General features: G+C 41.8%; 1 protein-coding gene and 1 pseudogene across 2 annotated transcripts in view; both read left to right on the plus strand.

The window, feature by feature from the left end:
* The first annotated feature begins 407 nt into the window (after positions 1-407).
* Positions 408-3,891, plus strand: LOC144687095 (immunoglobulin lambda-1 light chain-like). Its single transcript, XM_078552853.1, has 3 exons — positions 408-500; positions 645-992; positions 3,237-3,891. The coding sequence occupies exons 1-3, from the start codon at positions 452-454 to the stop codon at positions 3,557-3,559; spliced, it is 720 nt and encodes a 239-aa protein (XP_078408979.1). The 5' UTR covers positions 408-451; the 3' UTR covers positions 3,560-3,891.
* Positions 3,892-17,282: 13,391 nt separating this feature from the next.
* LOC144687995 (Ig heavy chain C region-like) overlaps positions 17,283-19,565 on the plus strand; it is a 46,998-nt pseudogene continuing 44,715 nt past the window's right edge. Inside the window, exons 1-2 of the transcript XR_013578253.1 lie at positions 17,283-17,331; positions 17,476-17,789. The product of XR_013578253.1 is annotated as an Ig heavy chain C region-like (transcript). The remainder of the gene's footprint in view (positions 17,332-17,475; positions 17,790-19,565) is intronic.

Genomic DNA, 19,565 nt, shown 5'->3' on the forward strand with positions numbered 1-19,565 from the left:
CTGTATGTTTCTATGATTCAAATCGCATTTACCAGGAAAATGAAGTCAAAACATTTACACAATGTGCCCTGGTGCAGTACTAACATTTGTGCCAAATGCTTTTATTGAAAGGTCACGATCTGAAGCGTTAACTCTGTTTATCTCTCGAGCGATACTGCCTGACCTGCTAAACTTTTCCAGCATTATCTGGTTTTCTTTCAGTATTCTAACATCCGCAGTATTTTGCTTTTGTATGACTTTCCTTGTATTTCGTCGAGCCGAAGAGAATTTGAGATGGCATTTGAATTTCAGAGAATCTGATTGGTTGAGATGAGAAGGCTCATTTGCATCCCAGCACAAGGCAACACCTTCTTGAAGACAGGTGTTATTAAAAGACAGAGAGAGATTCAGACCGTTAGCTCATCTTGTCATAGAACTGTCAGTACTTCGGTGGCTCGTTAAACTTTCCACAATGACTGACTGGGTCCATGCTATCACTGTGTTCATTTTTTGCCTGGCAGGTGAGTATTTTAAAAAGTAGATTTACTGTAAAGGCGCCTTTAGGAAGTCTTTTTGGATGATATTTCACGGGAGTTAAAATTCAATAGTTTGAACAATTAATTGGAGTGCATTTACACTCACATTTTTATGCCATTTTCTTTCAGTTTCAAACGCGGACATTACAGTAAATCAACCGCCTTCGAAATCGACTTCTCTCGGAGGAACCGTCCAAATAAGTTGCACCTTGTCCGGTGCCACCTTAGGAAGCAGCAACATATATTGGTACCAGCAGAAATCTGGAAATGCTCCTCGGTATCTGCTTTATCATTATGCTGGAAGCAGCACGAACAGAGCCTCCGGTGTTCCCGACCGGTTTTCTGGCTCGGTATCCGGCAACACAGGAACGTTAACTATCAGTAACGTTAAATCGGAGGACGGCGCGGACTATTACTGTGCTATATGGAAAAACAACATATTCAACTTCGGTGAAGGAACCAAACTGGGTGTTGGCAGTGAGTAAAATCATTTCCGTTATATTGTTCAAAGCGTGCTTCAGGTTAAGAAGTAAATAAAATAGATGACTAGTTATTTTATTTCGCAGCAATTTTAATGCCCTTTTAACAATAGCACCATTAATTAAATTTAAATAATGCAAGACTACCCTGCTAAGTAGTTAAGATCTGAGCTTTCCAGTCCTATAATATTTTCTATGAGTTCAGAATGGAGTTTTGGTCTGTATTGAGCTGTTTTGCCCCAGTCACAATAACCAACCGCCTCAGAATCTCTCCGCCATAGAACGGGGTAATCAGTCAGAATCTTTAATCCTAATCCAAGATCGAGTGACCTTGCAGGGAAATAGAAAATGTCCAGTAACCACACGATTGATATCAATGGTTATGTATCGCGTCCCTTAAATACCTTTCCAAAACGCCGTGCCTGTTGGCACAAATAGATAATGATCACTTGCACCAGGTGCTAGAAATAATGGACATAGCCAAACATCAGCCCATATTAATTCGCCCTTCAGAACCAGAAGAGCAAAGAAAGGTCAAAAATGGATGTTAAATTGAACCTTCAATGTTCTGCGCTCTGAGCTCCTTATTAGGTTTTTAGCTGAAACTATTCTTGCACTGAATATAGCGGCTTTGAGTAACAACTGAAATTCAGTCCGAATATTGAGTTAAACTGAGCACACATGATGAATGGCCGCGCAGTGGGGAAACACTTCATTTATTGTGCGTTGGTTAATTGTGGTGCACCCTATGTAAGGGGTCGAATTCACAAAGCTGCCCATAAATAAGGCATTTGTACATCTCTGATGAAGCGCTTGCGGGTTTGCAATTATACAGCGAGTCAACTCCTGGTCCCTTTTGTAATGCCAAGTTTCACGTCAGCGCAGAGTCTTTTTAAAACTAACATGAACATGTGTGAACATGAGATCAGTGGCATTACTAAATTCTTTCATTGTGCTCGAACTATTCACATTGTCAGTTTCCCTGTGTATTGAGCATGCGCCCTTGGACAGAAACTTCGTGTTATTTCTGCTGTTGAAATCGGACCTGAGTTGTTGGTAATTTCGATGCACAGACCAGTAATCAGAGAAATCAGAATGTGCCTCAAAGTAACAATTCCGTTGTATTAATAGTGTTGATCATATTCAATTGTTACGCTTTCGACTTTAATGATGGAAGCAAATTCGCCCAAATTCTTTTGGCGCTAACCCTTGCTCTAGATCTAAACAAATATACATCTTTCATACAAGTAATGTGCGTGCGCAGGTTAACTTGGTCGATCAGTTTTACACTGTTGCACAAAGTCAAGATTTCCCCCATCGTCTCCTTTTACAGACCACGCAACACTGAAGGACAAAACTCATACAGATAATTAAGTTGCCTTTATTTCACGGACTCTATCCGAAACATGCCAGAGCGTTGGCGGAAAGATTTTGTGTTAATGAGATCCTCATAATGACCTCCGCAATCTATTTCCCACATGCAGCACTGCGAGGAATCACTGGTTAATCTGCTTTCACACAATGAGGACAGCCTGGCGCAACTTCCTCCAATACTGCAATAGAGTAATTTAGGTCAATCAGACGAGGATCTCGGTTTAATTCTTATCTAAAAGCTGTCAGAACGGCCCGAGCCACATTCACGTGGCTGGAATTTCAGCCTAGGTTGCGGGGTCAGTTTCCGGCGTGGTGTTAAAACCGTCTGATTCAAGAGGGGAGAATACCACAGGGTGAAGCTACCGGAGCAAGTGCACCTACACTGTTCAGGGTTATAACAAAAAGGTTAATCAGTAAACGCTTTGCAAAGCTAAACAACATTTCATCAAATTTATTGTGCTTCTAAATCTATTTATAATTGTTCGTGGCAGCAGCGTCTCAATGTGGAGACACAGCAGCTATATAATGACCCTCTTATTGTCAGCAATATATTAACAGCAAAGATATATGTTATATCGTTCAGGAGTGACAATGCCAAATAAAATGTACGCGTATTTTTTTGCTGACTGTAAAATTGAACGGACCCAACTCCGGTCAGTCATTGAAACCTAAGTTTGCTTTTTCAGTTCCAAACGTCCCACCGATGTCTCTCCTTCAGCCTTCCTCGGAAGACCGCGCAAAGCAAAGGGATCTATTTAATCTATTTAATGAATGACAGAATTCGAATTGTAGTGTTTTGAAAAAAATGTCATGCGTTCAATCAAAGCAATTCCCCAAACACCTCTAAACTTAGTTTTGTTTTAAACAGACCCACAGGAACCATCTGTCTCTCTCCTTCCGCCTTCATCGGATCAAATCACAGTGAAAAACACGGCGACCCTGGTGTGTTTGGTGAGCGGTTTTAAGCCGGGATCTGTGGAGATTGAATGGACTGTCGATGGCAGTGTCAGAGGCAATGGGGTTGAGACCAGTCGGATCCAGCAGGAGACAGACAACACGTTCAGTGTGAGCAGTTATCTGAACCTGTCATCCTCAGACTGGAACTCACACGAGCTTTACTCCTGTCTGGTTAAACACGAGACTCAGGCAAAACCATTCCGATCAAGCATCTCAAGATCCAGCTGTATGTGATTTCGGAAACCATAGTTGACCCAGCTGAGAATGTTTGTTCATTCCTATTAATTTCTTTCATGTAACGAAAAGGGCAGTAATTGATTGTATTTCGAAGATTTAAGCAATTAGCCATTACGGTTGGAGCTTCGCTTTGTAAGAATTTCTGTTTTTAAAGGCTCTTCCATCGAGAGATTGCCAGTGTTAATTGAAACGTCGATGTTTATTAATTTACCTTTATGTACCCGATAACGATAATTAAAATGCAACAATATGGTTATTGCACCTTAATCATTTAATCTCTATTAGACTTTTCCAGTACAGGCGTTGAATAAAGTAACGTTCCGAACATCAAATGCAAAATAGTTTTTGTGTATTTTATTTCTGGTGCAATATAAATCAAATCTCTTGATTTGCAAATGATTAAGGCTAAAGTTATAAAGAGTGCACACAGGTTTCTCGAAACATATTCCACCACTGCTATTAGTGTTCGATGAAGCAATTCTGTTCATTGTGTCCACACTACCAACGTTTGTGTATGTGGCTGGATATATATTTCCAAACGAGTAGTATGCCCGAGGATTGGGAGGATGTTAGAATTCAGCAAAAGAGGCCCAAGAGATTGATCTGTAAAGGGGAAAGAGGATTAGAGATTAGAATAGCGAGAGTCACAACAACAGGTTATTAATGTTTCTAAACGTATAGAAATAGTACTAGATTAATTAATATAAACGTGGCAAGATTCGCAGCATGAACAGGCGAAGTCATAATGCAGATTAAGGAAATGGAAGAGGAACTAAACATATACTGGATATCTGTTTTCAAGATAGAAGACGTAAAAATAATCCGGAAATAATTAAGAACGAATGGTTTAGCGAGAATGAGGAATATGCATAAACCAATATAAATTACCAAGTGGTACAGGGGAAACTCATGAGAATAACTTGTCGAAATTCCCCTGGACCTGGCGAACTACATCTTAGGGTTTTGCACGAGGTCGCTGCAGAGATGCATTGATATCGATCTTCCAGAATCCCTTAGAGGGGTTTCCAAGGGTTGGAAGGTAGCAAACGTAACCCAGCTATTTCAGAAAGGAGGAATAAAGAAATGGGGAAATTTAAGCCAATTGGCCTAACATCAGTAGTGGTCAAAATGCTAGAATTTTCTTATCTGGGGCATGATAACAGGACAGTTAGAACATCAGTGTTGGAGTATGTCACTAGTAAGGAGGATAAGGTGGAATCCGTGGATGTAGTTCTACAGCATTTTCAAAAAATAAAACATTAAATCGTGTGCCACACAACCTTTCATTACGCAAAATTAGGGACCATAGGAATGGACGTAATGTATATTAACATGAATTGAGATTGGTGAATAGACACAAGCAGGAAATAGGAATAAATGGGTCATTTTTAGATTGGCAGGCTGTAACTACCAGTGTGACGCAAGGATCAGTGCTTGTGCCTCCGCAATCGACAAGGTAGAACCATCAAACCACAGAAAAGTTACGGCACAGAAAGAGGCCATTCAGCCCATTGTGTCTGCGCCAGTTGAAACAAGAACTAGCCGCTCATTCTAAACCCACCTCCAGCACCCGGTTCGTAGCTTTGCAGGTTGAAGCACTTCAGGCGCAGACCCAGGTACCTTTTAAAGGAGTTGAGGGTTTCTGTCTGAACCACCAATCCGGGCAGAGAATTCCAGACACCTACCATTGACCTCTCTGCTAAGGGAAACAGTCTACTCTATCTAGGCCCTTCATAATTTTGTACACCTCAATCAAGTCAACCTTTAGCCCCGTCTGCTCTAAGGAAACAACCCTAGCTCATTCAATTTTCCTCATTGCTGCAATTTCCCAGCCCTGGCACTGGTATATGTGGAATCTTTGAAATTCTCTACAGAACGAAGCTGTGGAAGCGTAGCTGTTGTGTATGTTCAAGGCAGAAATTCACAGATTTTGGGTTTTTAAGTGAATTAACGAATTTGGGGATAGCGTAGGAAGGTGAAGTTGAGGTAGAATGTTGAATGGCGTAGCAGACTCAAAGGTCCAAATGGCCTCTTCCTGCTCCTAATACTTTTGTTCTTATGTCCAGTCATTAAGTGCTTTGTGGTATTGATTATTGACGAAGGAAATAGGAATGAATTTATTTTTAATTGGCTTCATCATGTAAATCACTCATGCTGAAGAAGTTTGCGAAAGCAGGATGAAAAACTATTTGCGCCAGATTTTAACAGAAAGGATGAAATCTGTCCTCTGCTTTGTGACGGATTGTGCATGTGTTTAATGATGAGGGTTTCATCACAGACTAAACAATATCCATTTTAAATTGCACAGCGTATTAGCCGATGAGCAGATTGACCATGCTCTGTCCTGTAGCTGCACATGTGCGATATCTCACGTGCGAGCTGAGGAACGCTCTATGGTACTGCCCACGATAGCAAAGCGGCGGCTACAGACATTTAGCAATTAAATTGATGAATAGCATAGGGTTTGGACAAAGAGAAGAAAAACTGATACATAATCCATCGTTTTGTGGACACAAACGAATTAATATCATTTCCACGGCATTGCTTTTATTTAATCGCAGCTGACACTGCAGATGGTGCTATCTTTTGGATGAGACAACAAAACAAGTCGCCATCTGCTCTCGCAGGTGGATGTAAAGAAAGTCGATGACACTATTGGACGATAAACAAGGGAAGTTATTCTTGTGTCCTGGGCTAACACTTAAAGCTCAAGAAGCATCAGCGGGAATGATGATGTTGTCCTGATGAAGTTTCTGCTTGCGAAAGTTTGCTGTGCACAAATTTGTTGCCTTGATGCCTGCGTCGCAACAGAGACTACGCTTCAAAAAGTATTTCATTGACTGTGAAGGGCTCCAGGACAAGCCGCTGTATAATTGCAAGGTGGGAAATTTACAGGAAAATGCGATAAGATGAGTAGAATGGGATTCACGGGGCTGCTCTCCCAAAGAGCCAGTGCAGACTAGATGGCTAAGTAGGCTGTTTCTGCTCGGTACTGTAAATGATAGCCCCAAGGGGCAATATGGAAAGGTGAAAGGGGAATGGTTTGTAACAGGTTATTCATAACATAGACATAACACTATCGTGAGAATCAATTTCTGGAGATGTTCTGTCTCTGATTCCATAGATTAAGACAGGGGTTGACAGGTTTCTAAATATTATAAACTATCAAGGGATATGGGGATAGAGCAGAAATGGTGTTAAGGTAGAATGTCAGCTATGATCTACTTGAATAATGGACCAGGATCGAGGGGCTGAACGGCCTACTCCTGCTCCTATTTCTTTTGTTCGCTTAATACAAGAAATAAGAGAAGACAGCCTCACCTGTATGGACAGAAGATAGTCTTTGGAGGAAGCAGGGGTGGCTAACCATGTCAACGGCAGCAGAGAGGTCGAGAAGGGAAAGAAGAATTCTGAACCACAGTCACAATCACAGAGAATGTAATTTGTTACTTCGCCAAGGCGGGGTGGAAACTGAGTTATAAAGATTCAAACCTGGAATCGCGCAAACGATGAGCGTGGGTTTCAGCATCAACATCATGTTCAAGGATTTTGGAGATGGCTGGTAAGTTACAAAGGCAGAAGGGTTGAAGGCATTATTTTGAGGCCAGTAGTGATGACAGCAGCTTTGAATGGTAGGAGCCAGGTAGTGCTTGAGGACTGATAACCATTTATGATATTAGCCAGCCAAGGGCCAAGAAGGGATCTGGGGTGGTCAGTCGAGGTTTACGAAGGGGCTTGATGGGGAGTCAGGGGAAATAGACCCATAAGATCTTCTTACTTGTCAAAGGCAGGTAAATAAAAGAATGTGTTTATTTCAACTAAATTATAGAAATAATTACGTCAAAATTGTCAGTGCACTGTTAGGGAATAGACTCCACGCCGAACAGTGCCATGAACTCTACCCATCTTTATTCCACTGTGTGGATATACACAACATGTGACCGTTCCTTCACCTGGGTCAGGATCCTCATTAAAGGAAGAGCCTCTCAAATGAGAACAAATTATGGCCAAATGCCCATGAAAATATAATCGAAACGCACGCAGCGAAATTGCATCCAAAAATTCTTCAGGGAATAAAGGACGAAATCGCAGGGCCAACGGCATAAATCTTCCAGGAATTGCTGCATGCCGGGGAGGTGCCAGTGGTCGGGAAATAAACAGATACTTTTTAAAGCAAGCAAAAGTGATCCATCGAAGGAAAGACAGGTTGCAAAATTGTCATCTACTGTGTGGAAAATTATGGAAACCTTTATTCATGATAATATCATTAAACATCTGTAGAGAATTAAGGTCATAAAAGATAGAGAATTAAGATCATGAATGTAAGGTCATCAACCTAACTTATTAGGTTTCTTTGGCAAAGGACCTTGATCGCTTCAATATCTTGCACTTGGATTTCAGTGAGGCGTTTGAAAACGGTCAGCACTGGAAATGAAGAATGCAATAATGATTGAAAATATTTTATAATGGATAGTGTTACGCCCACGTGAGGTGAGTAAAACATGACTTCCCTGTCCTACCACTCCAAGCTTGATGGTAACAGGGTTTTTTGTGAAGTCAGAGAGGAGGAATGTCACTGTCTGTACTTACAAATTCTATGCTGATTTGAAAGAAACTAGCCTGGCAAGGTTTCATGAGGTTGGAACAAGAAAAGGGGCTCGTTTTCTGAGTTAAAAATCCACCCAAGTAACGATATAAATATATGTAAAAATGGAAATCCCTGTCCGAACTTCGCAATGCACTCACCCACACACATGAGCACACAGAATTGCAAGTTTATGCATTAAGTAGTTACTTTCTTAACCAAATTAAAATTCAATGCTAAACAGTAAAATATAAAGAGAGTTGACTGTTATGAGTCCTTTGCTGGTGTCTGTGGCAGCAACAGATTTTCCCCATAGTGGTCTTGAGATTCCAGGAGGTGAAGCCCATGCAAAACTACAATTGCCAGAGACAATTTCATTTCAAAATGTAATTCGACTTTTCCAAAAGTTAATGAATTTTGCACCTGAGGTCCTTTTAAATGGAAATTCACTATCTCTGTGCTGGGTTTTTAAACTGCAACAGAGGTAGCGTCTTAACTTGGGAGAGAGGGGGAGAGGGAGAGTGTTACTTTCCGATAACCAGGTTCTTCCCAGACCATTGTTTCAGCAGCATGTGTTGATTAAAATAAGTTTGAATATTCATTATTCCAGTCACATTACCTCATTCACCATAACAGTTTCGGAAGGTATTTGCTTAGCTCATATCCGAAAAGACTGGCTATTTTCCCATGGCCTATAATGTCTCCGCCATTAGCTTCTGAATGATTCATTATTTAAACTTGACGAGGCAAGAAAACATCTTTCTATATCGCTATTGCCCTGATAGGCATTCTGTGAGCGGTAGCCTTATAAAATGCAAATGTGAGTTCCAGTGAATCTTTTGAAGTAAAAAGCAGACCTGCCGACTGTTTCCAGGATTTTCTGTTTTTATTTCAGATTTCCAGTATCCACAGTATTTTGCTTTTACTTTGGTGTTTAATTCACTGCCACTCCTCTTCCAAGAATGCCTACCTTGAAGAAGTGCTGCTCTTCTCTCTGACAGGATTTCCATTCTCCTTCGGTCTGTTGCAGTAAAATTTCATCACAGTTCTACTTCTCTTTAGCTTTGAAGAAGAGTCATACGCACACGAAACATTAACTCTGCTTCTCTCTCCACAGATGCTGTCTGACCTGCCGAGTTTTTCCAGCATTTTCTGTTTTCATAATCTTTTCTAGTAGTTCTCGACAACAGCGGCGTGAAATTTCATGAGGGTGACTGGGCATGTCTTAATTGTATTCTGTATTGGAACCTTGCAGAAAACTAGTCAACTGTTAATAATAGACATCAGGTGACGTTTAGCAGTCATCTTCAGTCAGTGTTTTTCCTTGGTTTTTAAAAGTCCTTCTTAAACAATTCAAGATGTGTTTGATCAGCCAATGAAATGAGAGATCAATACCACCCATGGACAAATTACATCATTGCGACAATAAGTAATTGGTAAGTCGATAGAACCCAGAGGTCTGTGCCCCAGAGATTGCCATAATTCTCGGAGAATGTTAGCAAGGTGCCCAACTGGTTGACGACATATTTTGTTTAACATCATTATATATGACCTGGAGCGAGGAGTCAAGAGTACCATGGCAAAATCTATAATTGACAGAAAACTGAGGAAGGTGGGAGACTCCAAAGCTGAACAGAGTAACCAAGGGAAGAACTTCAATATACCTTGGAATTGTGCACAAATCTAATAGATAAGATTTAATATCGAGAAATTAAAAGTGGGGAAAATAATCCAAGAAGGGACTATTATTTTAAAAAGCAAGAAAATAGTATGCGTAGTAAATGAAAGGGAGCTGGGCCTCTGATTGATACATTGAAACTATCTCAATAACGTTTGGTGACAGTGACTAATGCAAATGAGTATTTGGGAGCTTTTTAAAGACCAACATTCAGGTGAAATAGTGCGATAATCTTGCCACTTTACAAGTCATCGGTAATACCGCACTTAAAATGCTGTGTACAATTGTTCTTGCCATGGGAAAAATGTTACAGCTATTGAGAAAATACACAATGGAGTCAACAGAATTATTGAGGTGATAGAGAGATTGGATAATGAGCAGCAATTTTGTAAATTGTATCTATTCTGGCTGGAAATGAGAAAACCGAGACGTGACGGGATTTCTGTTTTTTGGGACTCTAAATAGAACTAGATAATGGCTCGGAGATTTGCGGCTCTAATGGCGGCGAAACAGTCCGCGTTTGCTGTCATTACTCCCCTGAAATTGACAGCAGCTCCCGAAGCCCGCACATCCGGATTTGAATGCGGGAAGTCAGATGTTGCTGTGAATTTTTTAGTCTGTCAGGACCTTGTGCTTTTGAGGTCCCCACAGGGTGCAATCACTTCGAAGTTGTCAAACTGGCAATACCTTCCACTGTTCATTGGCTTTTACTTCTCAATTTACTGTCTGTGGGAATGCTATAATGTAATTGGCTCCTTACGTTGCTGGAAGACGTTTTAAAGATTCACCACCTTCTGTCTGGAGAAATTCTTCCTCATCTCGATCTTAAATTGCCTACCTCTTATTCTGGCACTCTGTCCCCGGGTTCTAGACTCCCCCAATCAGGGGAAACATCTGTCCTGCATCTACCCTGTCGAGCCCTGGAAGAGTTTTGTACACTTCAACGAGATCACCTCTCATTCTTTTAAACTCTGGAGAATGCAAGTCCAGACTTCGCAATCTTTCCTCATAATGCAATGAAGAGTGTTGGAGGGCATGCCAGGGTTAGGGTTAGCACCAGGCATGCCTAAAAATGAGGTTTCAACCTAATCAACAGAGGACTACTTTCCTGCCAAACAGCATAAACAACAAGTGATAGACAGAGCTAAGCGATTCCACAACCAACGAATCAGATCTAAGCTCTGCAGTCCTGCCACATCCAGTCATGAATGGTGTTGGGCAATGAAACAACTCACTGGAGGAAGAGGCTCCACAAATACCGCCATCCTCAATGATGGAGGAGCCCAGCACATCAGTGCAAAAGATAAGGCTGAAGCATTCGCATCAATCTTCAGCCAGAAGTGCCTAGTGGAAATAGATAATGGCTTGGATATTTGCGGCACTGTTGACTGTCAAACAGACGGCTTTGATGTCTTTACTCCTCTGAAATTGACAGAAAAACCTGGAGCCCACACATCCGGAGTTGAATGCGGCAAGTCAGAAGTTGTTGTCAGTTATTTTAGCTTGTCCGGAGCGTGTGCTGTTGATGTTCCCACAAAGTGCAATCAGTTCGAAATTATTGTACTGACAAGAATTTCCACTTTTACGACATTCGCCTCACTGCAAAAGCCCTTGATTACTCTTTGTTGAAAACGGTGTAACTGGGCTTTAAACGGCGGACGAATTCATAATTATTATTATAACTATCACTAACCCTGAAATAGTAATATATGTTAAATGTCAAATTTCCCCATCAGGAAAAAAAATCCATGTCATTTTAATATGCTATTTTATGCAAACCTTGTTAATGATATTTTAGCGTCTTCCTTAATCTCTTGTATGTGATTCAATAACGTATTTCGCTATCTATAAACTGCACGTTAAAAGTGAATTCGTTCATTGGCTTTGACTTCTTAATTTACTGTCTGTGAGAATACTGTAATGTAATTGGCTTCTAGCGCTACTTGATGTCATCACTGCACTACACATCTGGGTTTTTTTTTAAAATATTGGTCTAGAGCGTCCGGTCAGTGGCGAGACCCTCTTGCCACTGACCATGACTAAAGCCGTTGCCTTAGCTTTTCCCCCTGGTGGTTTAGGGTCTTCCTCTGCCTGCTGCAAGATTCAGCCACGGAGGCAGCCACCTGGAGTATTGGCGAGGTGCAGAAGCACCAGGGGCACGTTTTAAATCATCAATTGAAAAAACGGCCCTCGAGATCCAGCAGCTTTTCAGTCTTCTGCTGAGTGTTATATCTATGGTTCTGAAACATTTTTAAGCCAAGTTTTTAATGCGTTAAAACTTTTGATTTGCTTTTATGAGTTTGTATAACCTTTAAGTTAATTTAAGAAAACGTGAAAATCCTTGCATTGACTGAGGAAACAATTTACAGTAAAATGAATGGGAAAGTGCAATTTCCAGCATTGTTATCGTAGCCTAGTAAGAAGCGAGTCAATGAATTGATTATAGAAGCTGGCAGCGCAGAATCTGAATAAGAAGAAAAGGTGTCATAATTTCATGGAAACAGCCCTCAAAATTCTCCTTAGTGAACTAGAAACGAAACATCACCGCAACGTCGGTAACGCAAGGTTGAAATCGCCCAAGGAAAATCAGCACCGTAGCCTGGAAGGAAGTAGCACAGGCATGCCTGCAAATAGCAGCGTGTCATGTACGGTAAAACAGTAGCGTGAAAATATTCAAAGACTAGAGCGTTCTCTCATGGCATGTAAATGGCTCTATGGTACTATCTTCAAATTTAGACCTTGGCTTGAGAGTTGAGCGTTAAAAAGGTTACGAGCTGTGGATTGTTCGTCATTTAAAAACATGTCGTAAAATTCAGTTGCTTGTAGAGAGTGCAGACCTTGGGCAGGTTGGGGATCACTAACCCTGGAGTAACTAGTGCTCATTCTAATGTTGGAATGCACAAACGAGATGTCACTAACTGAATATTTAAACCATGTATGAGCAGGGAGGTTTCTTTCATGTGATAACTAATTGCAAATATTTTCCTGACAGATTCGTAGGTGCCCTTGGGCACATTAGTTAGCGATGGTTGTGAGCCAGTGGCAGCTGAATGTACTGAAAGCGGTGCTGCTGAAGGAACAGAACTGAGTGTTTCTGAGGAAGGCGATATTGAAACTGTGCTGGAGGAGGAAGGTCAGTATCATCCAATGGAGAAGCAGGGTGTGCAATCTGTGTCTGAGGCAGATGTAGCGGTACCTTGACTCCTGTGTTCACCTTAAACCTTCAGGCTGTTGAAGAAGAGGAAATCTGTGATGGTCAGATCACGACCTCTGAGAGAGGCTGTGTGAAGCTGATGCTGTGGGTACAATGGAAGAAAGCGCGACACAGGAGTCCAAAGCGACAGGTGGTGAGGGACCTGCGAATTTGGAAGTACAAGTTCCAGGGAATCCTCTAACACATGAGACATGTAAGGCCCAGATTAATAATTTAGATAGTTATGAGGAACAGGAAAAGGGTATTTTTCGATTGAGTGGATGATGCCATGTGTACAGAAAATGATAAACATTTGGGCATTTTTAATTTGATCCAACAATAGTTGAATATTTTGAGATAAGATGTGAGGAATCCAATCCCGGGTCTTTTCCAGCAGCTGGCCCTATCCATTGAAACCCTTCACTGGGATTTCACTGTTACGATGCAGAGCCTCTTGAATCAGTATGTTTAATTTACTCTGGACAGACATCAGTGCCTGTGCCTGTGTGGCAGCAATGAATACAATAGAACAAACCATGCAGGTACATGTACCAGTAAATTAACCTGTAGCGGCTGCATCTTCAGCCCAGCGCCGATTTATCTGCTGCTGGATAAGCCTCTGGCAAAGACAGGTCAGGCCATAGATGGCAGGAAGATGCAGAAGGAATTCGGGCCTTACCTCCCTTGGATCCACAGCTCGTGCCCTCTTTGTGACAACCGTCCACAGGCACACGCGACAGAATGATGTTTTTGTTCGCTCTAGTTTTGTGTTGTATCATTTATTTCTAGTTAATCTTTTGTTACATTTAACCGTTTAGTGTCTGAATTCAATTCAGCTGTGTTTATTCTTATTACTTACTGATAGTTTGATTTATAATTATATTGAACTGTTTACTGTTTGAGTTCAATTCAATTCTATTGCTCTGTTCTACAGTAGCTGTAGTCATTGTAAACTGCTAATTTTATTAACATTACGTTAATGAATAAATTTGAAAAATGTTTATTATTTTTAAGTATCGCGAATTAACACATTTTTGTTGTAAAGGTTTTGCACGAACAGCTTCAATTTTTTAAAACGCGTTTTGATGTTAAAATAAAGCCCGAAAAAATAACACTTTCTTTCCTGATTTGTGGCAGGAGGGAGAGAGGCATCACCGTTTCAGTGTCGACCTAGTGAAACCCCTTCAAGATCTTCTATTTTTTTCAATGAGATCGCCTTTCATTCTTGAAACCCCCAGAAATTTACTCAGCTTCTCATCATGGGAGAACCCTATGATCCCAGCTTTGCTTGCTGCACCGACATGCTAATATTGTGTTCCTTGTGCTACTACACTCAAGTCTCTCTCACCGTCAATATGTCGAATTTTCATGCCTTTTAAAAGATATTCTGCTTTCCTATTCTTACCACCAAAGTGAATAACGTCAGATTGGCCCTGTCATATTGCATCTGACATTTCCTTGTCCACTTATCTAACCTCTCCATATGTCTTTGCAGCCTAATTTTGTCACCCTCCTCGTAGTTTGCGTTCCCATCTAGGCTTGTATCATCAGCAAACTTGAATACGTTGCTCTCCGTTTTCTCGTTCAAACCCTTAATATAGAATGTAAATCGCCGAGGCCCCAGCACTGAGCCTTGCGGCACTCCAATAGTTACAATATGTGCATGCTTATGGATGGTCGCCCAGTAGAAGGATGGTTAATTGGTGTCAAAGTTTATTGCCGTTTGACAACCCGCAGAAAGAAGCAGAAGAACGCTAATATAAAGCCATTGTATCCATGAAGCAGATTTCTGCTCGAACCAGTGGGGTGCTGAACAGTTGGTTCAGGGTGCTTGGAAAGGTTTGAGGATGTCCTCCAGTGCTCCCTAGAGCCTGTAGCCAAGATCTTTACAGTGTGCTGCAGCCTACACAGTTCTGCAATGGTTGAAAGTCTGGATTTTGACAAGCAGAGGAGGGCCCATTAGAGGTAGAAAACCCTTCAGCTGCGAGCGCTGCGGCAAAGGTTGTGGCGGCTCTGCAGAATGCAAGGAGATCAGAGCTCAGCCTGTGGCGGACCACTTTACCCAATGAACATCCCATAGTAATCACACCGGGAAGAGGCAGGCACTGTTTTACAGAGAAATATTTCTTAACTTTAATGAAAACACTTGCAAATAAATTACTGAAAAAATTAAACCATGTCCCGAAATTTCAGACAAATTTGACAAAAGAGAACACAAGAAACACATTCTAATTACAAAACAAAAATAGAATTACCTGGAAAAACTCAGCAGGTCTGGCAGCATCGGCGGAGAAGAAATCAGTTAAAATTGTTTTATTGCAATAGGCAGCCTCCTTAGGAATTTGAACAGCTTTTTACAAGGATATATCTCTGAGCAATAATAGTAAAGATTAGCGATGCAAAATATTAGACTATTAGGTTCAACTAATTTAAACTTTAGAAATACTCGCCAGACAGCAGCCGTGGAGAAAGAAACAGAATTAACGTTTCAGGTCGATGACCTTTCACCAGAAACTTTGGAACTGCTTTACAAATTTTAGTCAAATTTAAAAACTGAAATTATATAAATGTTTAACTCTGACAGGAGAAACTTAGTTGTCAGCAATAACAAATTTTAACTCACAACCGGAAGATTATAGCAATCGTCGCACGTTTTAGGAAGGAAGGGAAAAGGAGTTAGCAGTCAGCGGAATTCAATTCCCTGCTCCTTCAAGGGACCCATCCTGGACCCAAAGTTTAGGCGAAACCTTCAGTTTGCTCTCCACTGAACCAGTGCCCATTAACTCACCATTCGGTCGCGTCGGGGCTCGGCGGATCTCCTCTGCTTGGGACCGCCTCCCGCGCGGGCACGGCAGGCGCGGGGCGCATTCCCTCCGCCGGTGGTGCGCCGCAACCGTCTCTGGGTCGGCTGGGAAAGCCGGTGGAGAAGGCGGCTCGTCGCTCCGGTGGCGAATGTTACAGCCCCCCACCGCACCCCCCCCCCCCACCCCCCAAACCCCCCGCAGCAGCCTTCGCCGTTTCCTGGGGTCGAGGGAAGTGCCTGAGGGCGGTGTGAGGCCGGTAGTGGCCCCTGGCTCGTAGTGGTCGGCTCTTCTCGGAGTCGGGTTGCTTGTGAATGCAGCCCAAAGCCGGTGGTAAACTCCATCTAAGGCTAAATACTGGCACGTGACCGATAGTCAACAAGTACCGTAAGGGAAAGTTGAAAAGAACTTTGAGTTCGAAGGTCTCCCTCTTGGTGATCTCAGCAGTGAGGTGTCTGCACCCTCTACCTTCCCAGGGTCTGAGTGCTCACCAACATTCCGACTGGAGAAACTCACTCACTCCAGTGGAATGTGTCTACCGGGTTGACGTGATCTGGGTGACTCTACCTCTGTTTTCAGGTGAGCCGAAATTGCACGGAGGGTGCAGAGTGGTAGATGATGGTGCTGGGGATAGTGTGCGCCAGGTGGCTACATCCCCAGCCAGGATCATGTCCCTGGATTCCATTGATCTCACATCTAGCAGAAGAAGAAAAGCCAGTGTATTGTTCCTCCAGTTCCCTCGGAGGTTGGTGCCCTCCATCACCCCCACGTTACTCGTTTTCCGTCTCCTAATTTGCCGATTGCTCCTTAAAGACTGCCATCTGGTGTCATGGTTTAGAATAATACCCTTCCAAGTTCTGAAATGTCCCATTGATGGGGTCGGTGCGAGTGTGGGGAAGCCTGGTTCCCTAGCACTCTGCCCGGAACAGCGAGAAGTGTGGGCACAGGATTAATTGGGTATTTCGTTGAAAGGGCAAACAGGGGCACGAGGAGCGAAATTGTATCAACTTGTGTTGTATGATTCCATGATTCAAATCGCATTCACCAAGAAAATGACTACTGTCATTTGTGGAATATGACCTGGCGGAGCACTAACACTTGTGCCAACAGCTTCAATTGAAAGGTCACAAACTGAAAGGTTAACTCTGTTGATCTCTCCAGAGATACTGCCCGACTTGCTAAATATTTGCAGCATTTTCTATTGTCTTTTTTTCAGTATTCTAACATCTGCAATATTTAGCTTTTGAATAACTTTCCTTGTATTTTCTGTTAGCCGAAGAAAATTTGAGGCATTCTTTGAATTTCAGGGAATCTGAGATGAAACCACTAATTTGCATCCCAACACAAGGCAACACCTTCTTGGTGACAGGTGTTATTAAAAGACAGAGAGAGAGGGATTCAGACAGTTAACCCATCTCGTCATATAACTGTCAGTACTTCGGTGCCTCGTTAAACTTTTCACAATGACTGACTGGGTCCATGCTATCATTGTGTTCATTTTTTGCCTGGCAGGTGAGTATTTTAAAATGTAGATTTACTATAAAGGCGCCGTTATGAAGGATTTTTGGGTGATATTTCACGGTATTTAAAATTCAATACTTTCAATATTTGATTAAAGTACCTTTACAGTAATATTTTAATACCATTATCTTTCAGTTTCAAACGCGGACATCACAGTAAATCAACCATCTTTGAAATCGACTTCTCTCAGAGGCACCTTCAATCTTCGGAAGGGCAACATATACTGGTACCAGCCTGGAAATGCTCCTCAATCTGCTTTATCAATGGGCTAAAAGCAGCACGAACAGAGCCTCTGGTGTTCCCGACCGGTTTTCTGATTCGGTATCCGGCAACCCGGGAACTTTAACTATCAGTAAAGTTAAATCGGAGGGCACCGCGGGCTATTATTGTGCTATATGGAGAAAACAGCATGTGGAACTTCGGTAAAGGAACCAAGTTGTGTTATGGCAGTGAGTAAAACCATTTCCGTTACATTGTTCAAAACGTGCTTCAGATTAAAGACAAAATACTATAACTGTGTAGTTATTTTGTTTTAAACAATGTTAACGTCCTTTTAACAAAGAACCATAAATTAGACTGAAATGTTACAAGGCTGCCTTACTAAATGGTTAAGATCTGAGCCTTCCAGTTCTATAATATTTTCTAGCCTATGAGTTGAGAATGGAGTTTTGGCCTGCATTGAGCTGCCTTACCTCAGTCACAATAGCAACTCGCCTCAGAATCTCTGCGCCATAGAACGGGGAAATCAGTGAGAACCTTTAATCCGAATCCGAGATCGAGTGACCTTGCAGGAAATGCAAAGTGTGACCTCCAGTAACGACAAGGACGAGCTCAATGGTTACTTACCGCGTCCCTTAACTACCTTTCCAAAACGCCGTGCCTATTGGCACAAATAAATAATGATCATTTGCGCCAGACACTTGAAATAATGGACATGGGGAAAAAATAGCCCCATATAAATAGCCCTTCAGAATAGCAAGAGCAATAAAAGATCATAAATGGATGGTGAAACTAACCTTCAACGTTCTGCGTTTTCAACTCCCGATTAAGTTTTTAGCTGGAGCTATTGTTGCATTGAATATCGCGGCTTTTAATTACAACTGAAATTCAATCCAAGTACTGATTTAAACTGAGTGCACATGATGAACGGACGCTCAGTGAGGAAACACTTCATTTATTGCGCGTTGGTTAATTGTGGCGCACCGAATGCAAAGCTTTGAATTCATAAAGCTACCCATAAAGAAGACATGTATACTTGCCTAATGAAATGCACGCGAATTTGAAATTAGAATAGCGAATCACTCCCTGGCCTTTTCTGTAATGAACATTGCCATGTTTCACGTCTTATTAAAACTAACACACGTGTGAACATGAGATCAGTGACATTATTAAATTATTTTAATTCATTGGTCTATTCGCATTGCCAGAATATCCTGTGCATTGAGCATGCGTCATACAGTCAGAAAGCTCGTGTCATTTCTGCTGTTGAAATCGGACCTGAGTTGTTGGTAATTTCGATGCACAGACCAGTAATCAGAGAAATCAGAATGCGACTCAAAGTAACAATTCCGTTGTATCAATAGTGTTGATCATATTTAATCGTTACGTCTTCAACTTTAATAATGGAACCAAACTCACCCATATATCTTCTGGCGCTAACACCCGCTCGAGAAGATCCAGAAATATAAATCTTCATTACAATGTGCATTGGGTAGATTTGGTGTTGGTTGATAGTGTAAAACCACTGAAATGTGTCGACCTACGTTTGCACATTTCTCCTAATTTGTATTTCCGTTGACTTCAATGATAAATGCTCTAGCTCTTTATCCCTTGTTTTACATTATTGTAGAAAGTTGAGATTTCTTCTATTACCTCCAGGTAGAAGCGGCAGAGCATTAAAGTTCAAAAGTCATATATAATTAATTCGCAGTAATAATCCCCGCAGCCACCCGCGTCACCTATTTCCCACAGACTGCAATGCGACCGTTAATCTGGTTAATCTGCTTTCAGACAATGCGGACAGTCAGTCGCGATTTCCTCCAATACTGTAATGGGGTATTTTAGCTCCATTTGACGAGGATCTCTGTTTAAATCTAATCCAAAAATTGCCACATTAGCCAGAGCGACATTGCTTCGCTGGAATGTCAGCCTAGATTGCGTGGTCTGCTTCCACAATGGGGTTGAAACCATCTGGCCCAAGGGCGGAGAATCTCACTTGGTTAACC

Source organism: Cetorhinus maximus, chromosome 12 (assembly GCF_964194155.1).
Source record: "Cetorhinus maximus chromosome 12, sCetMax3.hap1.1, whole genome shotgun sequence".
Lineage (NCBI taxonomy): Eukaryota > Metazoa > Chordata > Chondrichthyes > Lamniformes > Cetorhinidae > Cetorhinus > Cetorhinus maximus.

Excerpts from the sequence above, each read along its gene's own strand:
- LOC144687095 (XM_078552853.1), top strand. The coding sequence starts at position 452 with ATGACTGACTGGGTCCATGCTATCACTGTGTTCATTTTTTGCCTGGCA. Across the intron at positions 501-644 it reads GTTCATTTTTTGCCTGGCAG|TTTCAAACGCGGACATTACA; the intron begins GTGAGTATTTTA and ends ATTTTCTTTCAG. Across the intron at positions 993-3,236 it reads AACCAAACTGGGTGTTGGCA|ACCCACAGGAACCATCTGTC; the intron begins GTGAGTAAAATC and ends TGTTTTAAACAG.